The 20,686-nt window shown below is 32.5% G+C and overlaps 1 protein-coding gene across 7 annotated transcripts; it reads right to left on the minus strand.

Moving 5' to 3' along the window:
* Positions 1-1,644: 1,644 nt before the first annotated feature.
* On the minus strand, positions 1,645-5,133 carry LOC112282509 (putative apyrase 2). Of its 7 annotated transcripts, none has more exons than XM_090250251.1 (3): positions 5,004-5,133; positions 4,635-4,713; positions 1,645-4,434 (listed from the first exon to the last, which is right to left on the minus strand). In XM_090250251.1, exon 3 carries the CDS (start codon positions 3,759-3,761, stop codon positions 2,271-2,273), a length of 1,491 nt encoding a protein of 496 aa, XP_090106377.1. In that variant the 5' UTR covers positions 3,762-4,434; positions 4,635-4,713; positions 5,004-5,133; the 3' UTR covers positions 1,645-2,270. The 7 variants fall into 7 exon arrangements, with proteins under 7 accessions (XP_090106377.1, XP_090106374.1, XP_090106379.1 ...); XM_090250248.1 differs by having other exon boundaries at positions 4,534-4,713; XM_090250253.1 differs by lacking the exon at positions 4,635-4,713 and adding an exon at positions 4,754-4,855 and having other exon boundaries at positions 5,004-5,130.
* Between the last annotated feature and the right edge of the window lie 15,553 nt (positions 5,134-20,686).

Raw genomic sequence — 20,686 nt, forward strand, 5'->3', positions numbered from 1 at the left:
AGTTTTGAAACGGGCCAAAACCAATATTTGGTATTTCTAAAGCGAAGTCAGTCATCTCCTCGAAGTTAACGTCAACTTCTAGAAACTAGCACAACCGCCACAGACGATCACCATGCAGTGGATCCTTTCTAGAGCCCAATAGGCAGGGATTCGGTGATTTCTCATTTGAAACTCGAACGAATCAGCGCCACAACCGTGAAGAGAAACAACTGAAAAATTCATGCCCTGGAAGCCGACGCACAGAAGCTTCTTGTGGGTGGGTGGGACACTGATCAGACTTTCAACCTTTTCGAGCTTCATTGCAATGTTAAAAACAGCTTTCATTTGTAGAGGGAGAGCACCCAGTGTTGTTGAGGGGAATCACTAGCTGGACGAATGATTTCCAGATTATGACTTCGAAACTGAAGTCTCCAACCACGAGAGGGCGTAGATTGCATTAGCAGGTTACATGGAAGACATGATGCGTGTTGCGTGACTGCATCACTAGCTTTGTCAGCAGTGCAATCCGCACATGCGAAGCGAATATGGAGGGGATGTGTCACCAATCAGTAGTTGGGAGTTTCGCTGCTGAACTGGTGTAACCAGGACAGGTAACAACCCAGCCTCTTGAAAGGCAAGCTGTGGAAGAATGGTCAATAGTTTTCACAGCGTTTCGGTGAGGAATTCTTGTCGGGGTTCTTCGGGAAGTCCCTTGAGGTGGACCTGAGCAGACGACTATTCTACGGGGTCAAGAGCTCCCCGCGCTGCCAAAACCTTTGAGCCATCTGCATGCTGATTTACATGATTGAGCTTGAATTCTCGTACTGAGACATTTTTAGAAACTCAACACATGAAAAAGTAGTGGTTTCAATCGGAGTTTGTCTTAACCTGGCCAAAATCTTTTCTCGTAGAGTGGTCTTTCTTTTACGAATAATATATAATATTAGATTCCGAACATTACTTTCAGAATTGAAAACCTGTTAAATGTTGTCATTGAAACATGTGCAATGATGCCATTGTTCTGGAATTGTACCATTAAACGTAACATCAACAGAGGCCATTCGACGTTCAACCATCAAAAGCTGAGCAATGATCTACAAGAATGCGAGAATAATTCATTACAGTATTCTGGAAGAGGACTATACACACAAGTTGGCCTGAAAGCTGAAGCATGCTGGGTTATTCCCCAAACTTCCTCATGTCAAATTTATGCCTGCCTCTCACGCAAAATCAAATTCTGCATTAACAGAATGGACTTGCTGTCGGGAGTAAGTTGATTTCACCTGAAAGTGTCTAACATTACCAATCTTATGGATTTTTGCAGAAACATGTAGTAATTAAATTGTGAGGAGATTGGTTAGAGAAATTTTACTGGGACGCATTAGTCGCACGTGACTGTAAAATAGCTTGAACTTGCAAATGAGTACTCAGTCGAGTTTGGAACAAAGCAAAGGTGAAATTAATTGCTGGAATTTGAGCAGTGATCGAATCCTCAGCAAGAAAGCAGAGAACAATGTAGTTTTCTGTAATTGAGCGCTACGTGCGCAATGCTGCGGAACTGGAGACACTTGGACACGTCAACAGAAACTAGACACAAGACAGTGATGAACGCAGCATTAGCTTGGTTGCATTAGTGTGGCATGCAGCTGCAAAAACGAAGGGGGCTTGAGAATATAACTTGTCAATTGTATAATCAATCATTTTCTGCTTAATATGAGTCTGCAGATCGAAATACGAGTACACTTCAATAGGAGAGATTCGATATGTCTCCATCTCTAAGATGTGAAATCGTCCGTGTTTTTACTCTTTCTAGGTTGTTGTCATGACAAACCAACTAGTACACAACATTCACGAATACCACACTAAATCAGAATGAAACCTACTCCCTCTCAAAACGATGTGTCTGTCTTGTAAACCCTCAAGAATGGCAACATGAAATTGTCAAACTAGGGGTAGAGACAGTCAGGAGTGAAGAGCACGAAGGGTCCAACTCCAATGCCAACTAATAGTTGTCTTTGCTCCCAAACCCATACGCTACGCATAAAAAGCACGTCGGATATACCTAAATTGGAAGGATAATGTTGCGAAAAAAAAAAAATGAAATAGATATTGCTGGTAGTAAGCAATAGCTTCATGAATGTCTGTACATCTCAATTGAATAGAGGGGAAAAACACTCGAGCAGAGCAAGTGCACGATAAGAATGTCAATAACCATTCATCTGTCCTTTGAAAACTTCGTGAAGTGGGGGAGTAAACGCTGAGGTTGGAGCCAGTACTCAGGAGGTGCAGCGTCACTGATAACCAGATACAAGCTCTATTGCGCTCCCAAGTGGCCAGGATGCTTCAACTTCAGAACCCCTGTGCAAGATCTTCTTCACAAGAGTGACCTTCTGATTCGGGTCAATTCCAAAGCCAGTGACGAGCAGAATATACTGGTACACAAGATCCAAACATATGTACTTTCTCTTCTGCTCCTTCAGCTTGGGAAATCGCTGCACAATCTCGGCTAAACTCAGACTACAGAATTTCTTGGCAGCCCGCTCAAATTCACTTGGTGCGACGACTGCAGAAGCAACTTTCTTGTTACGTATAATTCCAGCATCAACTGCCTTGTCAAAGAAGAAAGATGCAACAAAGAGCTGCTTAAATCCATCTCCACCTCCACCATTCCAAACGCCTCCAAATGTACATTTTAAATGCTTGCAAGCGTGATCTACGTTAAGGATCTTTACTACCAAAGCTCGACAGTCCATGTAATGAGACCCTTCATCTCTAACTGCGGCCATATGTTTCACTCCAGCGTACATATATGAGCCTTCGAAATCCTTTGCGACGCAAGGACAAGTAGTCCCCTCACTGTGCTTGAACACTTCCGCACGAAAGGCCAGCAGGCCATAATGTAAATAACTGTGAACATAGAGATTGTAGGTCATATTTAGAAGCTTGACTTGCTGGACGCTCGCGACTTCATCCTTTCCAGCCTTAGGAGCATTGATGTAATCTTCATCTGATATGGCATACGCCATTTGCACTGAGCCCCCACCCAAGTCCACGATCCCCACAGTCTCATCCAATCTTCTACCAAGACTTCCACGAAGGTAGTTAGTTGTCACCCACTGGTACGAGCCTTCCTGTGTTCCATCGATGATATTCACCCATTCTGGCTGAAACATAAAGCCGCTACTACCCAACAGCGTGCGTACTTCCTTCAAAAGATTTACAGCTTCATCCCCAGGGAGTAGTCTTAATCCAGCTGTCGCTCCAAGTCGCAGCGGTGTTGTAGAATGTTGCTCTGCAGGTATCACTCGCAAGGCTTCTTCCAGCATAGGCCGCAGCGACTCCGCTCCTTTTCGGGGATCCTTGGCAAAATCGCTCAATCCTGGTTCTGAGTGCATGAAAATCTCCAGCTCGTTACCTACTTTGACCAGCTCATAGTTCGGATCGAAACAGTAAATGTGGATCCGGCTGCCAGAGCTGCCAGCATCGAAGATTACAGCATACTTCTTCGAAACTGGCGGAACTATCTTGCCATAGCTGAACGGCAAATACCAGAACATCTCGGGTTTGTGCACCATGACACAAGGTATCAATACCATAATAGCAGAGAGGAGCGCTAGTGGTAAACCAAGGAAGAAAAGTGTGCTCAGGGAACGCGAATCACTTTTGGGCATAAGATTCAGAAACAGGCCCTTCGAGGCCTTGCCATTGCATACTGCGTCACCTTCGCGGACACAACAATCTCCATTCCACACGCTGTTGCATCCGAGCTTATCTTCAGACATCTTGCTTGCACAATCTGCTTCACGTGTGTGGACGGATAAATGTAATCAATATCGCATATTTAATACGAAATCTAGTCGTCGAAAAGATTAGAAATCGCCTTTCTTCTCAGGGAAGGGTCAAATTGAGACACGTATAAGAATTAGAATTAACTACTTCGTTCAACTTCAACCCTAGAAACTCTTCCTTGGTCCTTCAACAGAAGACCAGCACCTCAGTCCCGCTACTTTCTCGAACCCCTCTTCTGGCTTCTCCGTCTACACATGGTAGACAGGCGAGGAATCAACCTTTCTCGACGGACCATGTAACACCATGATAACAACTGCCACCTATACTCGAAGCAGTTGGGTGGACAAATCGCGGTTGCATGGTAACTTGTGATCAGCTCGCAATGAAGTCAGCAATGTATTGTCCTTAGACTGAGGAAAATATAATCCGATACGCAGCGACCTAGCACTAGCCAGTCCATTCCGGTCCAGAAATCCCTCAGAAACATGCATCACTGTTGAGACATTGGCAATTTCACTTTCAAGCTATCCACCACATCCCATTGATATGGCTACCAAGGCAGCAAAAAGTGTTCAAGCCCTTCCGTAAAATCTCATCTTCTTCACCTGGCAATAACATAAGCTCCAACGTGGACGCCGCGACAAGGATTCTTCAATCACAATCCCCCTGATAACAGTACAAATTAGGGCTTTCACAGTACAGAAACAACATAAAGCAAACAACCTTGGGCGACACATTGTCCAATGGTTTACAAATTTCCATTACCGCAAATACGTTTCAGTCTCAATCACCAAAGCCCTGCTGTGCCTCCCACCCAAACTTCACCACAAACGCGCAGCAGAGTGCACGCTACAAACGACACCCACCAGACATACTGCTTTTACACGGCGAAACTCTCCTGGTTCAAGTGCATCCGCCATTCACGAATAATGGCACCTTATTTAACTGGAAAAAACAAAACAAAACAAAACAAAAACAAATAAACCTTCGCTTCAAAACCACAAGAAATTCAAGCGCCTCTCACGCGCTCGGATTCACACAACTTTTCAGCTTCCGCGTACTCCTCCCGCGGCGGCGGCGTCAAACACTACCACATAATCAGCGTCAGCCAGATCCCCGAAAAGCCGCTATCAACACCACTCCTTCACTACCAGAAGGACCCCAATACCAGCAGACCCAAAAAAGTTTAACGAGTACCCTATGCGAAATCGGATCACAATGTTCCGGCCGCACACCTCTGCGTTGGCGATCTGCACGGGGAGATCCCTGCGCCGGAATTGTCCGTCAATACTTGCGCGTCGTCAACACGGCGCCATGCTTGAGTTACTTCAATGGCCTCTGCACACACCCAACCCCCCCCCCCCCCCCCCGACCAGCCACCTTAAGATAACCAACTAATTCATCCATATCCGTCTACATCCAACAATTATCATTCATCACTCTGAATGACATCTAACGATGACGGAGAGGTCAATTGAAATCCACGGCTGGAATTGACCAGGATATAATGAATCAGGTTAATCTTCCGCACGTCAGATTAAATTGACGGCCACGATCTTCCTCGAAATGCAGCGGACGGTCCCATTTCCTCGAGACCTGCTTTCGTGAAAACGTTACATCATGGGTGCTTACGTGACAATTCCCCAGCGCTGTCGCAACCACGTGGAGGGCACTGATTGATGCTCCCGAGGGAGACCCTTCACAAGTGGTCGGAATTCGGGAGGAGTCCTGTGTGCCACGTGCCAATCTAGTAGTCGTGGGGGCGGGGGCGGGGTAGGATCTGATTCGTGGATGCATGTCGAGAGGAGATTCGTGAACATCGTCTCGAATTTTTAAACTAGTAATTGTCAATTCAAATTTTTGACGGGGTCCCCTCGTTCAGGGGGAACCTTTTTCTCTTCCAGCCTCCCCCTCCCTCCCTCCCCCAAAACTTTATTATTATATATATATATATATATATATAAAAAAAAATTGAATGAAGGATCACTTTCTAACTTGGATGTGCACATAACTCCAACATGTTATATTTCTAATTATTGATGGGATTGTCCATAAATAAATGTTTCAGAATGATACCAAAACTATTTATTTTGTGTATATGTATGTATGTATGTATGTATGTATACATATATTCAAGTATTGATTGTACTATTACTTGTTGAACCCGTGCCATTGTCACGAAACATATGAGAACAAATTCAACGGGGTTCTTGAGGAGAAAACATCTAGAGAATGAAATCATAAGTAATAACTAAATAAAAACGCAAAAGGTAGAGAGAGAGAGAGAGAGAGAGAGAGAGATAAGGGAAGATAATAAATAGATCATGAAATGCAAAAAAATAAAAATAAAAATAAATTTTTGTCCAAGATAGAAGAAATAAAAGAATACAATCTAGTGACACTTGAGGCTTGAGAATATGGAACTGCTGCTGAAATGTTTCAAATCCCTTTGGGTTTTTGGCTCCAAATGATGGATCTGTGCTTTGTGCACAGCAATGCAATTTTGACTTTATAAAAGCAGAACAGTTGTAATCCACAGTCTTATTTGGATATCAGATGAATCACCATTTTAGCAATCAGAATCAGGTCATTCCCATTGTTCAAAATTGTATAGAAGCAAAAGTAATGAAAACTACTCCTCTTGACATGCTCAAACATTTTCCAACCATGAAAGGTATCATGCATTAACAAAATAAGCCATCATACAAAGAATTGGAAAGGCACTACTTAGTACTAAAATTCACCTATATCTTGACAAAACAAAGAATGCACATAAAAGAAACCTTAAGGTTCTAAAGAAAGCTACAATCATCTTCTTACCAAGCTCCTTAGTCTATGAATGGTTCTATTAAGGCCATGTGAATTGGCAAGTTAAGTTCAGTTTTGATGAAAACAATGAAACAAAAGTTTTGATGAAAACAATTAACATTGAAGAATGCAGCCAATTAGAAGGTATCTTTGAATTCATATTTCTTTATTTCTTTATTACTTTATTATGTAATTTAAAATAATGAAATACTAGGATGTCAAAACATACATATTTTACACAATGTAATCAATAATATAATAGTGTGAAATTTATCTACTCTTTTATATTAAAAAATATTCACTTAATATTGATAATAATTTAGCTTAGATCTTATACGAATTATATATATATTATGTTTTTCTTATTAATATATATTAGTAATATTTTTACATGAAATACTAACAAAATAAAATAAATAAAAAATAAAATCCCATAGACATAGACTTCAAAGTCCTACTAAAATCCTCTATGTTTTTTAAATTTTAATTCTTTTAGATAATTGCATACTTTTTTTAAAGGTTTGTAAGAGAAGGCTTCTATAATAAGTCTTCTTAGAATATTTCTTCTAGCAACTTAGCAAAACAACACTAGTTCTAAAGCTTCTTAAAAACTTTTGTGAGTGACAAGGCCACAACAACTTGAACAAAAAATATCTAAAATTGCAAAGAATATAAAGTAGTAAGAATAAAGTCATTTTTATTCTTAGAAATTTCTCTCTTAAGTCATGTTTATCTTGTGGCTCAAACAAATTTATAATTGTATCTTTGCATGTTCATATAGTTAATTTATAACATTCTAATGATATATTTTTGCAAAAAATTCATAATTTTTTTGTATGATGTTCTATAGAATATATTCAATATTCAAACACAAAATCAAAATAAAATTTGCTACATTATTTTATTAAAATGAGATGAAAAGTTAATCATTTTTGTATAATTATAAATTATCACATTTTCATTGATATTACATTAATTTTATTTAATATTTATCTTTGAAGAGATTTTGGTTATTTGTTATTTCAAAAAAAGAAAAAGAAAAAAATATATTACTTTAATATCTATGTCTATATATATATATATATATATAAGAGCAATACAACTAAAATCCACCTCATTGGCAATATTTAACATATTTTCTTCTAAAATTTAAAAATCCACTCTTATATCATTAAGATTTTTTAAAATATATATATATATATATATATATATATATTAAAAATAAACCAATAAATTAATGTCAATACTTTAGATAATTTTGGTTCAATATTTTGTGCATTAATAAACTTGTAGAACCACATAAATATAAAATAATATTTAATATATATATATATATATATATGATTTTTTAATTTGGTCAAATTAATAATGATTTGTATAATCACATTAAGATTATTTTGTTAAAAAATTCAAAGATTATTATAAACTTGTATCATTTTATTATTGATTCTTTTTCATTCCATAACCTTTTTAGATAGTGGATTGATCAAATTGATTCAATGCAATATAATATCATCTTTTATGTTTTGATGCAATAAACTTAATGATATAAAAATCTTAAATTTAATCATTATATCTTTTACTTATTTTTAATAGTTTAGTTACTAAAATCAATTTCCAAATAATTTCGAGCCGAATTTTGTATTTTAACTTCAATTGCACTTGTGATTTGACTTAGTGACATGTAACATAGGTATAATCAAGACCTGCTAAATAACACTAAAATTGTAGTTTTTAAGATTCAAGATGCTTTTAATAAACTCCAAATCTTTAACCAAAATCTTCTTTAAACTTATTTACTTCCAAAATGGCTACTAATGAGCACTCTAAGAATGTACAATGTTTGATCATCTTGTAAATAAATAAATAAATAAATAGTGAAGTAATCTCTTAACAATAATTGAGTCTACATCATTCGAAAAACAATCAGCTTGAAAAATAATTAACCTTGCCAATGAGACATCACAGTGCTCGAGGCATCGCCTGAAACAAAACGTGATCGTTGTGTGTATCCACGGTCACACACAGCCACAATTCCCCCTGTGACCACGTCCACATGGTAGTCACAGAAAGACCCAGATGGCAAGAATTTAAATATCCCAAGTGGCGCCCAACTGGCATTCTCGTTTTCCTAGGTCTCATCCATCCCCAACTCGACTTACTTTGCCGCTTCTTCAAGCTTTTCCGCACTCGTTCCTTCGATCGTCGCGTCTCCATTGTACTTCTCGCATTGCGTCTCATTAGCATCTGTTCTCACCGCTGCTGCCACAGCTCTCTAGCCCACCTCGGAATATTTGTTTCAGTTCGTTAGTTTTCGAGTTTTCGAGGAATTCGTTGATAGTGGACATGGCCTCTGGCGAGCCAACTCTGGAGAGGTCTGGAGAGATGCGGGAAAGGCCGAGCCTCGAGGGTGAGCAGCCAAATCCCACCACTGCTCTGCACCGGACGCCGGAGATTCACGAGACGCAGAGCGGTAACGTCGAGCTGCGCCAGAACCCTAACCAGAGTAGCAAGCTAGCCAACCCCGAGCAGATTCTGGATCCTAGAAACTCCACCACCGCCTCGCAGCCCGAGGATGTTCTTGCATACCGTCGCGACCAGGCTGATACTCCTCTGGAGTAGCGGCCCGTGACGACCTCACAAGTTTGTGACGCGTCATGAGGCTGAATCATGTGTTTTAGTTGCAAATTTTGTTTAGTACCCCGGTTTTTCCTGTGGTATTGCATTATCACTTCGCCATGACTGGAAGGTCGACGTTAGGCATGGCTATCGAAAGATGGTATATGAGCAGGTTTTCCCGTGATGCAGTTACCATTGTTTCTATGTTATGTTAAAATGATTATGAAGTGGAATTTGTATAGAATTTGGTCTCATCGTTGATGCCATACTGCGTGACAGTGGAAAGTATGAATGATTAGTTCTACATTAGTCTCGTAGAGAGGTAGTCACAGTACTTCACGTAGAGAAAGCGTTGAAGAAACTTGACTAATGTGGTGCAACTCTTTTGGCAGAGAATGAAATACAAGACTCTGTTGCAAAGACAGATTTTCGCAGACTGCTTGCTGCACACTACAGCTTACAAGCTGGGTTTGTCTCGTGATCTTGATCTTAAGGACTTATTCACAAATGTGCACATAGGGGGTTCATTCTCTGCTATTGCAATTGGTGATCATCCTGGTGTTTCTCAGATTACCATTGCAAATATTCACAATCAAATCGTGCAATGAAGATTTCCTCCCATCAATAGGACCCAACTGGTGAAAACGTAACATGCAATAAGATTGAGAGTAATCTATTGTTCAACATCAATAAGCATTTTCGCCTATGTTTCTTTCCGTTCGCCATGTCCAATATAAATCTCCCTGCAGCTCTACTTGATCTCTTCATGGAAAGTCCTCGTCGCATGACGAAACATTTCCGGAGACTTTCACCATTTAGTTGTTACACTTCTTCCTGGATCGTAAGTGAAGTGGTTAGATACTTGGGACATTAAAATTCTCTCTCCACTTTCGCTAATATGCATGAATATGCTCACGCGATTTTCACCGGATTCATCCCTGTTACCAGACCAACAAACTGATTAAAAATAAACAATTGGAAGAATATAAATATTTTCACATCATCACAGAAGCTTCGATCATGAGCTGCTTGTGGAGAAACTCATATTTCGAGTGAAAACAATTTATTCAGGTTCTTCATACGTTCTGGATTCTTTCCACGACCCCAGCTGCATAAAAAACTTTTTTACCATTCTCAACCTCTGCACAGAGTTTCGTGAAGTCAGCCCACTTATGTGAAATACGTTCTGAAACTAGCTTCAATGAATATGGCGAGGGTTTTCACGGCATAAGCACAAAAATTGCACAGCTGCATGTGTGGACGTGAACTCCAGCACACACTGGCAATTAATATGCGGTTGGTGCGCGCTGTGCAAAAAGAAGTTCCTATACTTCAGAGACAACTTGACAACACATTCTTCAAGATAAACAATTTACTGTGACATCGAACTAGTTCCGAAACAATGTTCAAGCACAGTGTTACTTGTTGGTGTTGTTATGTTGTTCGTGTGTGTGCAATGTGGGTGCATGCCATGAACGACTTAGAAGAGCGGAAAACACTAGCTATGAATCTTAGCTTGTTGCAGGCTACACCAAGGAACAACCTAGACTGTAAAGAGAACTGTACAATGCATGCTTCTCAAGCGTCGTGAGTTGGATTTACTACAAGTCGTGTTGGAGTTTTCAAAGTTTGTCAATCTTTACTTGCTGTTGTTTACATTGTTTCTTGTCCTCGGAATTGCACTGTTATCATTCTCTGCTTTGTGGATTAATGGTGGAAATTTAGTGGAAGGAATTTACTCACTCTTGGAGGCCATTGTGAATGATTGTTAGTCTTCATTGCTAGGAGCTATATATTTGGATGAGGCAAGTGTGTGTTGTAATGGCAGGGTAGTGCAAGACACCTTGTAATATTGTATCTTAGTACATGGACTTCAAACTAAACAACTAAATTATATATATATATATATATATATATATAATCTGATTTTAATGTTAACTTCGTCATGTTATAACACAACTAATGGATGAAAGAGAAAAGAAAATATTACATTATAAAAGATCTTATTTCAAAACATAGTAGAAAATTATTTTAAAATTACTTTTAATAGTTAAGGAGGTAATAAAAAAAAATAAGTGCAAATGTTGTCTTTTGGTAAAAAAAAATTCTACTTTGTAGAAGAATACACAAGACAAAAAAATATGTATTAACAAAATTAGTATTTTTAGCATCTTTAGGTAGAAATAAATAGTAGCTTCTAGCAAAAATTACCTAGAAAAACAAAATATTTATATCCAAAGAGGATAAGTTGTGAACTTGGGTTGAAATCAAACCCCAAGGACCAAAACTAAGCACAAAAAGAAATTGCAGGATTATTTTGTTGATTAATAAGTAGGATTTGAGAATAAATTTAAGAAGGTTTTTTTGAGTATTGATTTTAGATGATCTAAGTTTATAATGATTTTGTAAGAGCTTTGCAAAGTTAGGTTGTTATAGATAACTTTGGTTTTGTTAAATTAAAAAAATATATATATTATATATTTAAAAAAAAATTTAACTTTGGAACAATATTTTTAGTAAATATAGTTATATTAAGTATATTGTAATTTGACCTTGATTAAAAAACTAGATTAAAGGTTGTTAAAATTGAGGTGGATTAGAATTCCAAAAATTAAATTTTAAGGGCTAATAATATTATTTTAGATTTATAATATTTTATCATTTGGATTGATATAAAATTTAATAAGTTAGTAGTAGACTTAGTCTCCAATATTTATGCAAAGTTTAAGAGGAATTGAATCATGAAAAAGAGAGATATAAGCTTTAAAAGCTTAACATTAAGATTGAAGAAGAAAGTTGGTCAATACCTAAGTGATTTAGGAAATTTTTTCTTAATTGATAAGTTTAATTCTCTTTAATTCATTTATTTATTTATTTTTTTGCTTGTTTTCAACTTAAAAATTAAAAAGTATAAAAATTTTCAATTAAGATTAATAACTAATTTAATAATTATTAATATTTTAAATTTTCAATAGAAGTTGGTTAATATTTAATTATAATTTGGTTATGGTTACTTATGATGGGTTAAGATTTGATTAGGATTTGATGAGGATTTTATTATGAATTAATATGAATTTAGTTATGATATCTCTAAAGTTTTATTAAATTTGATTAGAATTTAGTCAAGACTTCATTGAGATTTGTTAGGATCACAATGAATTGGTTAGAATTTGATTAAAATTTGACTAGGATTTTATTAGAATTTATAGAGATTCGATTAAGGTTTCTTTAGAATTTTATTAAAATTATCAAGATTACTAAGGATTTTGATTAGAATTTTATTAGAAATTGATTAGGATTCATTGAGATTTAATCAATATTTGATTAGGATTTTTTAGAAATTAATTAGGATTTATATATGATTTTTTATTTTAAAAAATGAATAGTTGTTTAGGTTTTATTTGGAATTGATTAGAGTGTAATAAGATATATCTAAGATTTTTTTTTAAGGTTGATAGAATGTACTGAGGATAATTGCAAGCTTATTTAGGTTGTTTAAGATTGCCAAAGGGTGCTTCTAATCATCTTCTGCATTGTTTCAAGTTGCCAATTCAACTTCAAGGTAAGATCAAATTCTTCTATTGCTAGATGCCCATTGCATTTCTAGGCTGATTTTTACATAACACAACAACTTGCTTGTATTTCAAAAAAATTAAAAAATTAAAAAATTAAATTTTTTGAAATCAAATAAAAAATAAATTATACAAAAATATTTATTAAAAATAATGTAACAATAAAAATAGTTATAATTTTTAATATAAAAAAATTATTATGGTTTATCCATCATCTAAGTAAATACTTATTATTATAGATTATTAATAATATTATAAATACTATTATTATTAGACGATAAAACATATTTTATTTTTATATATAATAAATTTGAATATATTCTAGTATGATTTATTAAAAAATTATTTTAAAATAATTTATTTAAATATAAGCTTTTAAAAATTATATATATATATATATATATATATATATATATATTTGAAACAAAAAAATATTATATTTTTTTTATAAGATCTAAATATAAATTAACAAAAATATTATAAATATTATAAAAGTATTAGTATTAAATATTTTTATTTTATTTTATATTTATAAAAATAAAATTTATAAAATTTATAATAAGATTATGAAAATTACCAATATTCAATTTATAGAGGAGTTTGAGACTTGAAAATATTGATTTTCAATTGATTTTTTATAAAAATAATAAAAAAACATAATTAAATTCTTATTTTAAAAAATAGATTTTTTAAAAGAATAGAAATTATTATATAATTTATCTTTTTGTATGAAAGATAATTATATGTATTTATTTTATGAAATCAAAAAAATAAATAATTAAATAACTAAATAGAAAGATACATAAATAATTTACTTTAATGCTATCTTTCTTAAGAAACATCAAGGTGGTTTTTGAAAATTTTTAAATAAATCATGTGACTAAAATAAAATTTTCAAAACCAATTATAGAAATATATAACAAATTAAACTTGAATGACTTGAGGTCTTAAGAGAGCTTGTATATAGCTCTCTTATTAGCTTGTTTATTTAAAGATAAGACTAAGGCAATTCTAAATCTTCTCAGCATATTTTTCGTATTCTAGTCTTAATTTTAAAATCTTAAGTTTATTCTTATGAAAATAACTATTTTAATATTTCATTGATTTTTTTAGTATATATCTTATTTTATTTTTTTATTATTTTATTGTGTTTTATTTTATTTACACAAGGATGTATTGTCTTTTCTAAATTTTTCCTAAATTCATGTTTTGATATTATATGAACATAAAAATAATATAGAAAATATTAAATACTCCAACAACTACTTTTTCTTATAACTTACAAACATCTAATAGTTTTTTATAATCATCTCTTTAATGTATTAAAATAACATAAAATGAAAATATATTTATAATTGTCTGAAATTTAGTATCCCAAAGATTTCAAACTCAGCAATCAAAGATCTATCATAAATAAAAAAATAAAAAATCATTAGATTAAAAAATTATGTAAGACAAAATAATTATACACATACGTAAGTAAACATAAACAATTAAAATGAACTCTACAATAATCTAAATAAATTTATAGAAGAAATTTTATTAAATGAAATCATTATAAATAATTTTATGCATAATATCAACTAAAAAAATAATATATGTAAATATAAATATATATGATAAAATTAAAATAATATTCACTAAAATATTAAATCTTATAGAAATTAAAAATATTTGTATGTATTATATTTAAATTAAAAAAAAATAACACAAATACATTATTTACCTTAAAAGTCTATTAATATTTATTATAAAAGGTTATTTTTGGTATTTTTATTTCTTACTTATATTTTCAATTCTAAAGGTATATACTATGTAGATAAAGACTTTCATATAAACTAATCATGTTTTTATATACTATTTGCATATTACAAATTAAACTGTTTTTTGAAAGTAAATAATCTAGCAATTAATTTCATCAAACTAAAAAAAACAAATAAAATACTTGAATCACTTATGTTCTTAAATTTAATTATTAAATTTAAATATTTATAATAAACCTTCATTGGAGTCAAAACCTTTTATTTAGGTAAAAGATATTAAATTTAGATAGCAGAATTTTTAAATTATACACTAACTAAAAAAAAAATTATATTTATGTCAATAATATAGTACATCAAATTTTTTCACATAAAAAATAATTAATAATTTGTAATTTTCTCTAAGTTATTTTTTGATATATAATTTATTTATTTAATCACATCTTATGATTAAGAAATATATTTTTTAAATTTTAAAATATTTTTAAAAAATTAAAATTAAAATTAAAGCATTGATCTATGTTCAAATATATAAATATATGTATATGTACATGTGTTATTCTTATTTCTATTATTATATTTCTATAATTACTATAAATTTTTTAATTACAAATCATTTTTGAAATTTTAAAATTTTTAAAATATTAATAAATAAATTTCTAATAAAATATTTTAAATTTTTCTTAAAATTCAATTAATTATAAGTTTTTAAAATTTTTACTTACTTGACATATACAAAAATCAATTATAATCTTTGGCTACAAAATTAGATTTCTATTTTTACTAATTAATTTACAAAAACCATTGAATTTTTTCTATAAAATATAAGTTATAATTTTTTTCAATTAAAAATTTATCTTTACATTATCTTGATTATTTTACCAAAGTTGAATCTGAATAATCAAAGTAACAAAAAATAAATAAATAATAATAAAAACTAATTTAGATACTTCATAATATACTTTAAAATATTACATCATCTAAATAGTACATAAGCATTTAAAAAGACCAATGTCTATATATATATATATATATACATATATCATAAATAAAATATTTAATATTAATTTTTTAAAAAAACTATTAACTATAATACATGTGTGGAATATATATATATATATATATAAGAACGTATTAAAGCCACACCCTCCAAACCATATCATGATTAATTTAGTTTAATGTTACTTTAATCCATGTGGTATATTCATGAATCTGACTTAAGGTAGATGAGATGAATCATCATCTTCCATGAGTGCAAAGGGCAATTCTTTTTTTGTACTCAAGCATCTTATTTGCATGAGACTCTCTTCATGAATTTGAAGGGTAGTTCAATTGAAACTATCAAAGAGTGCAAAAGTTAGCTTTGTTAAAATTGCATGAGACTTTTTTTTGCCAACATTAGAGCTTGGAAGGGTGGATTAGGAATGTCTTTTGAGAAGGACCTTGCAAGCATTTCTAGAAAGAATGCGCACAAGATTCAAAAGAAATGGCGGCAAGTAATGGCTATTCAATTATGCTTTTTACTTTGTCATTTTCATTGTACTTCACACTTCATAACATAATACATATAACAGGGTATAGATAAGATATTTGTATTATTGGCACATATAGATAGATTGTTAGAACCATATTTGAGAAGTTATGGAAATTTTTGGAATTGAGGTTAGGTTAGTGGACTAAATAGGATCCACCATGGAATATTCTAAAAAGAGTTTAGAGCGGTTATCTAAGTGGGATCTACTATAGCACCTTCTAAAAAAGGCTTAGGATGGTTATCTAAGTCGGGCCTATTATGGAACCTTCTAGAAAAGGCTTAGGATAGTTATCTAGATCTAGCCTACCACGAAACCTTCTAAAAGGAATTTAAGGCAGTTATGTAAGTGAGGTCCATCATCTAAGAATATTATAGAAAGTCCAGGGTGGTAGAACAAAGTATAAATAGGAATGTCCAAGGCCTTTTGAGGCATCTGGTCAGGTATGGCTTTGGACCCTTTCTCTCAATACAATTGGATTTTGCATCTTCTTGTTTTGTTCTATTTTATTTTAATTCTAATTACTCAGTTTTTTCTTCTATGTCCCATTTTGTTTAATTCTATTTAGTTTTATTTTGATCCAGTTTGTCCTATCTTGTGATGAGATTTTATATTGTTGTGGATTAGAGGGATTTTGGACACTTAAGATAGATTAGTTATGTTTCAATGCATCTTCTTTTATCTTGGTTGAAAAAAATATTTTATAACATTTTTTTTGTTAATTTTTTAATTCTTAATTCTAAAATAATTCATGATTAATCATGACTAAAATAATTCATGACTAATTTAAAATCATGCTTAATAATAAACATATTTAGAATGATAGTAAGTCAAAGGCATTCAATTACAATTGTTCAAAGTTTACATTTACTTCATGCGGTCAAATTCTAGATTCATAAGACAAATTCATAATTCAAATCATGGCTAATCATGCATATTCACATTTAAGAGAAATATAAAAATTTAAGATGCTAAGTATAATTATTTTAGCCATGAGCAATTTTGCAACACATTAATGCATGTCAAATACAACTTTGAGATCAACCTTGTTGCAGAGATTCACATACATAGCTATATATCAGAAGAAAAAAATTAGTTGATTTTTTTAAAATCAAATTAAGCAAGAAATTTTATTTCTTCTAGTTGAAAGCCACTTGATATTATGACATTGAGTATTTAAGCATTCCTTGGAAAAATCAATTGTAATGTTATCAAGCTTGCAATAAAGATATCTTTATAATTACTAATATAATCTAAGAAAAGTCATCGTCCATTCTTCACAATTTACATACATTATGCAAACTTATTAAATGTACCTTATTAACTTTTAAAATGCCTAGATTTCAAAGTAATGTTATTTATATTTAGTAAGAAATGAATTAGCCACTAAGATCATTAAAAGATAACTTACTAACTTGTATTGAGCTTAATAATACATTGCATTTTTTGAAATATGTAAAAATAACATAAACTATTAATAAACCCAATAATTGATCCAAAATTGGTCTCAATTCATATCTGGTGATTTGGATTCTTAAATTCATCAACATCCAATAGAAGTTACATAGAAAAATAAAATAAAATAAAATAAAATAATATCAATTTGTCAATTCTTATATATATATATATATATATATATATATAAGAATTGACAAATTAACAAAACAAATGTTACAAAATATATTTTAAAACTAAGATTAAAGAAGCTGCATTTTATTATGAGATATGAAGCAAAATGAAAATGGCAAAGCAGAATGCATAATTTAGAAATTAATTGATAGTAATCAAACAACAATTACTTGTTGCCATTACTTTTGAAGCATGTGTGTTTTCTTTCTAGAAATGCTTACAAGGGCCTTCCCAAATGACATCCCTAATCTATCCTTCTAAGCCCCAATACTATTAGAAGAGAGTCTAGGGCAATCTCAATATGGCTGCCGTTTGTACTCACAAAGGATGATAAACCACCTCATACACATCAAGTCATACTCATGAGTATCACACGTGGAATAGAGTGATATTAGACTAAATTAATCATCATATAACTTGGAGGATGTGGCTTTAATAAGTTCCAATATATATATATATATATATATATATAATCTAAAACTTTGAATAAATTCATTATATTTTATTATTATATTTTATTTAAGAAATGATAATACTAATAAAATTATAAGTAAAGTATAGTTTAAATTATGAAAATATTATAAGTTATTTAAATATCAAATTATAAATATTTTTTATAAATTTTTGTATATAATTTGTTTTCAAAATTAATCATATAAAAAATGAATATATATATATATATATATATATAACAATCTTTTTGAATATATATGAATTATATGTACAAAACAAAAATCATTAAATTTACATTCTTTTTATTTATTATTGGAACATATCTTTTAAATATTTCTAAATATGTATATATATATATATATATATATATATACATATATGTATATTTTTTTTGGTATTTGACATAAAAAAAATTGAGTATTTAAAATTTTCAACCACTAATCAGTAATATTATATGTTACATGACACTTATATTTTAAAATAATCCTTCTTTTTGAATTGTTACAAATCCTTTGTAATTGCTACATTTCAAATGTAATTTTGACAAAAGGATCAAAATTTCTTCCATTTTCATACAAGCTTTAAATTGTGTTGTAAATTATCATACATGTTTCTTAAATTTAAAACATAAAACAAATAAATTTCACCAACCACTCTTATTATCTTCTGCACATGTCCATGTATCTAATCATACCAAAAAGTGTAAGTCCGTGGTTTTATCTATTCTTCTTTAGAAATGTGCTTCACAGGATGAAGGGTGAAGCTTGTACAAGTAAATTTAGAGTTTTAGTTGGTTTTATTGTTGTTCTACTCAGTAGTTGTTTTTTTATGGAATAATATATTACAACGTGTATTGTACAAAGTAATTACAAATGGAACTTGGATTTTTGCACTTTAAAAATTTATCAAGCTAGTTGTTGCTTTCAATAAACAAAGTTTGAAAAAATTGTTGTGATAAGAATGATTTCAAATTATTGAGCAACCTATTCATTTAATTTTTTTAAAGTTTCGTTTATGATGACAATGAGGTATGAAATGTTAATAGAGAATGAAATATTTCCTAATCTACCAATCAAATTGGATACTACCACCATTGAAGTGTTATTCTGGGATAAACTAAAAGAAATATTGAATGTAAATATTCTGCAGTAAAAATGAATTCAAAATCAGAGTAGATTTGATTTGATCCTACTGTCTCACTTAAATATATTTAATAAAACCACAATTTAAAATTAAATTTTAACTAACTCAATATTGTTTACTGGATAAATTACTGAAATTAATTATTATAATGAATATTCTTACATAACTCATAATTTTTAGTATTCTCATTGGACAAAAAATATAGAAAACATATATGTACATGTATATGTATACAATAAATTTCAATACATATATCTATACATGTATTTGTGAATCATATGGGGAATTTGTTGTAAATTCATTCGGGGGTGGATTCTTGACGTTAGGATCCCAGTCTCACGTTGACTCGAAGAAAGATTCCGCGAACTGCGATTCGGATGCGCTACTGCGTCCAGATACAGTGTACCTGGCGTGCCCTAGTTCATCCCCCCTGGCTGCTCCAATCCACGTGTTCCTTCATCCATCCATCGTAATCAGCGTCTTTTCATCCATTGTTGCGCGTTTCATTCGTTATGCCACTGCTTATTGGGTCTCAACTTCGTGATTTGTTTTTGTTTTGTTTTGTTTTTTTTGTTTGTGTTTTTTTTCCTCTCCTTTTGATGATACTTCTGATATTTTAATAGTATTTTTTGAAAGGGACATTAGTGTAATGAGGAGGCTGAGATTGTATGAAAATTTGTCCTAAAAGTTGGGTTGCTTTTGGATGGATGAATGAAGATGGTTTTGCAAATCAGTTGGATGCATCTCGTCATGGGATTCTTTTCACACCCGGTTGTACTGCTTGATTCAGCTTCCTACTCTTGTTGAAAAAGGGAAGGTTGTGAGACTCTACGTGGTAGCTGAATTCTATCGAGGTGGAAAGGAAAGGTCCGTCTGGTAAGAAAGGCCCTCCTCGAGCTGGACGGGTTCGAGGAGGCTAAGAGCCAACACTAGAAGAAGCGGAAGATGGTGCTGAGTGTTACTAAGAAACTGAATTCAACACTGGCTGACGGTGTAATTTGGTGTAATTTGGTGTCATTGAGAGTGGAGTGGTGATTCTTATCATGTTCTGTGGGTTGGATCGCCGCCTCCCCTGGTTTGCCTTCGCTGCGGCGGTCCAGGACTTTGCAAGCGACGGTTCGATGCAGTAGTAGCGCTGGTGAAGAGCGCCACTGTGCTCCGCGATCTTACGGTGGTTGGGTAGGCTAATTTTGAAGGGGGCGCAACTTCGGGTGGGTTGCATGTGACTGTGGCGGTTGCTGTCGATGTTGTGTTCGGTGTGATGATTGATTGTGCAGATTCCTTGGTTGTGGCCAATGAGCTGGGTTTCGGAGCTGAGATTGTGCTGTTGGATGGGATGCCGTTTGGCGGGGGGTTTGAGGCACTTGTGATTCGTGCGTGGGACGCGTCCAAGGGGTGCACA

Source organism: Physcomitrium patens, chromosome 5, assembly GCF_059467195.1.
Source record: "Physcomitrium patens ecotype Gransden chromosome 5, ASM5946719v1, whole genome shotgun sequence".
NCBI classification, from domain to species: Eukaryota; Viridiplantae; Streptophyta; class Bryopsida; order Funariales; family Funariaceae; genus Physcomitrium; species Physcomitrium patens.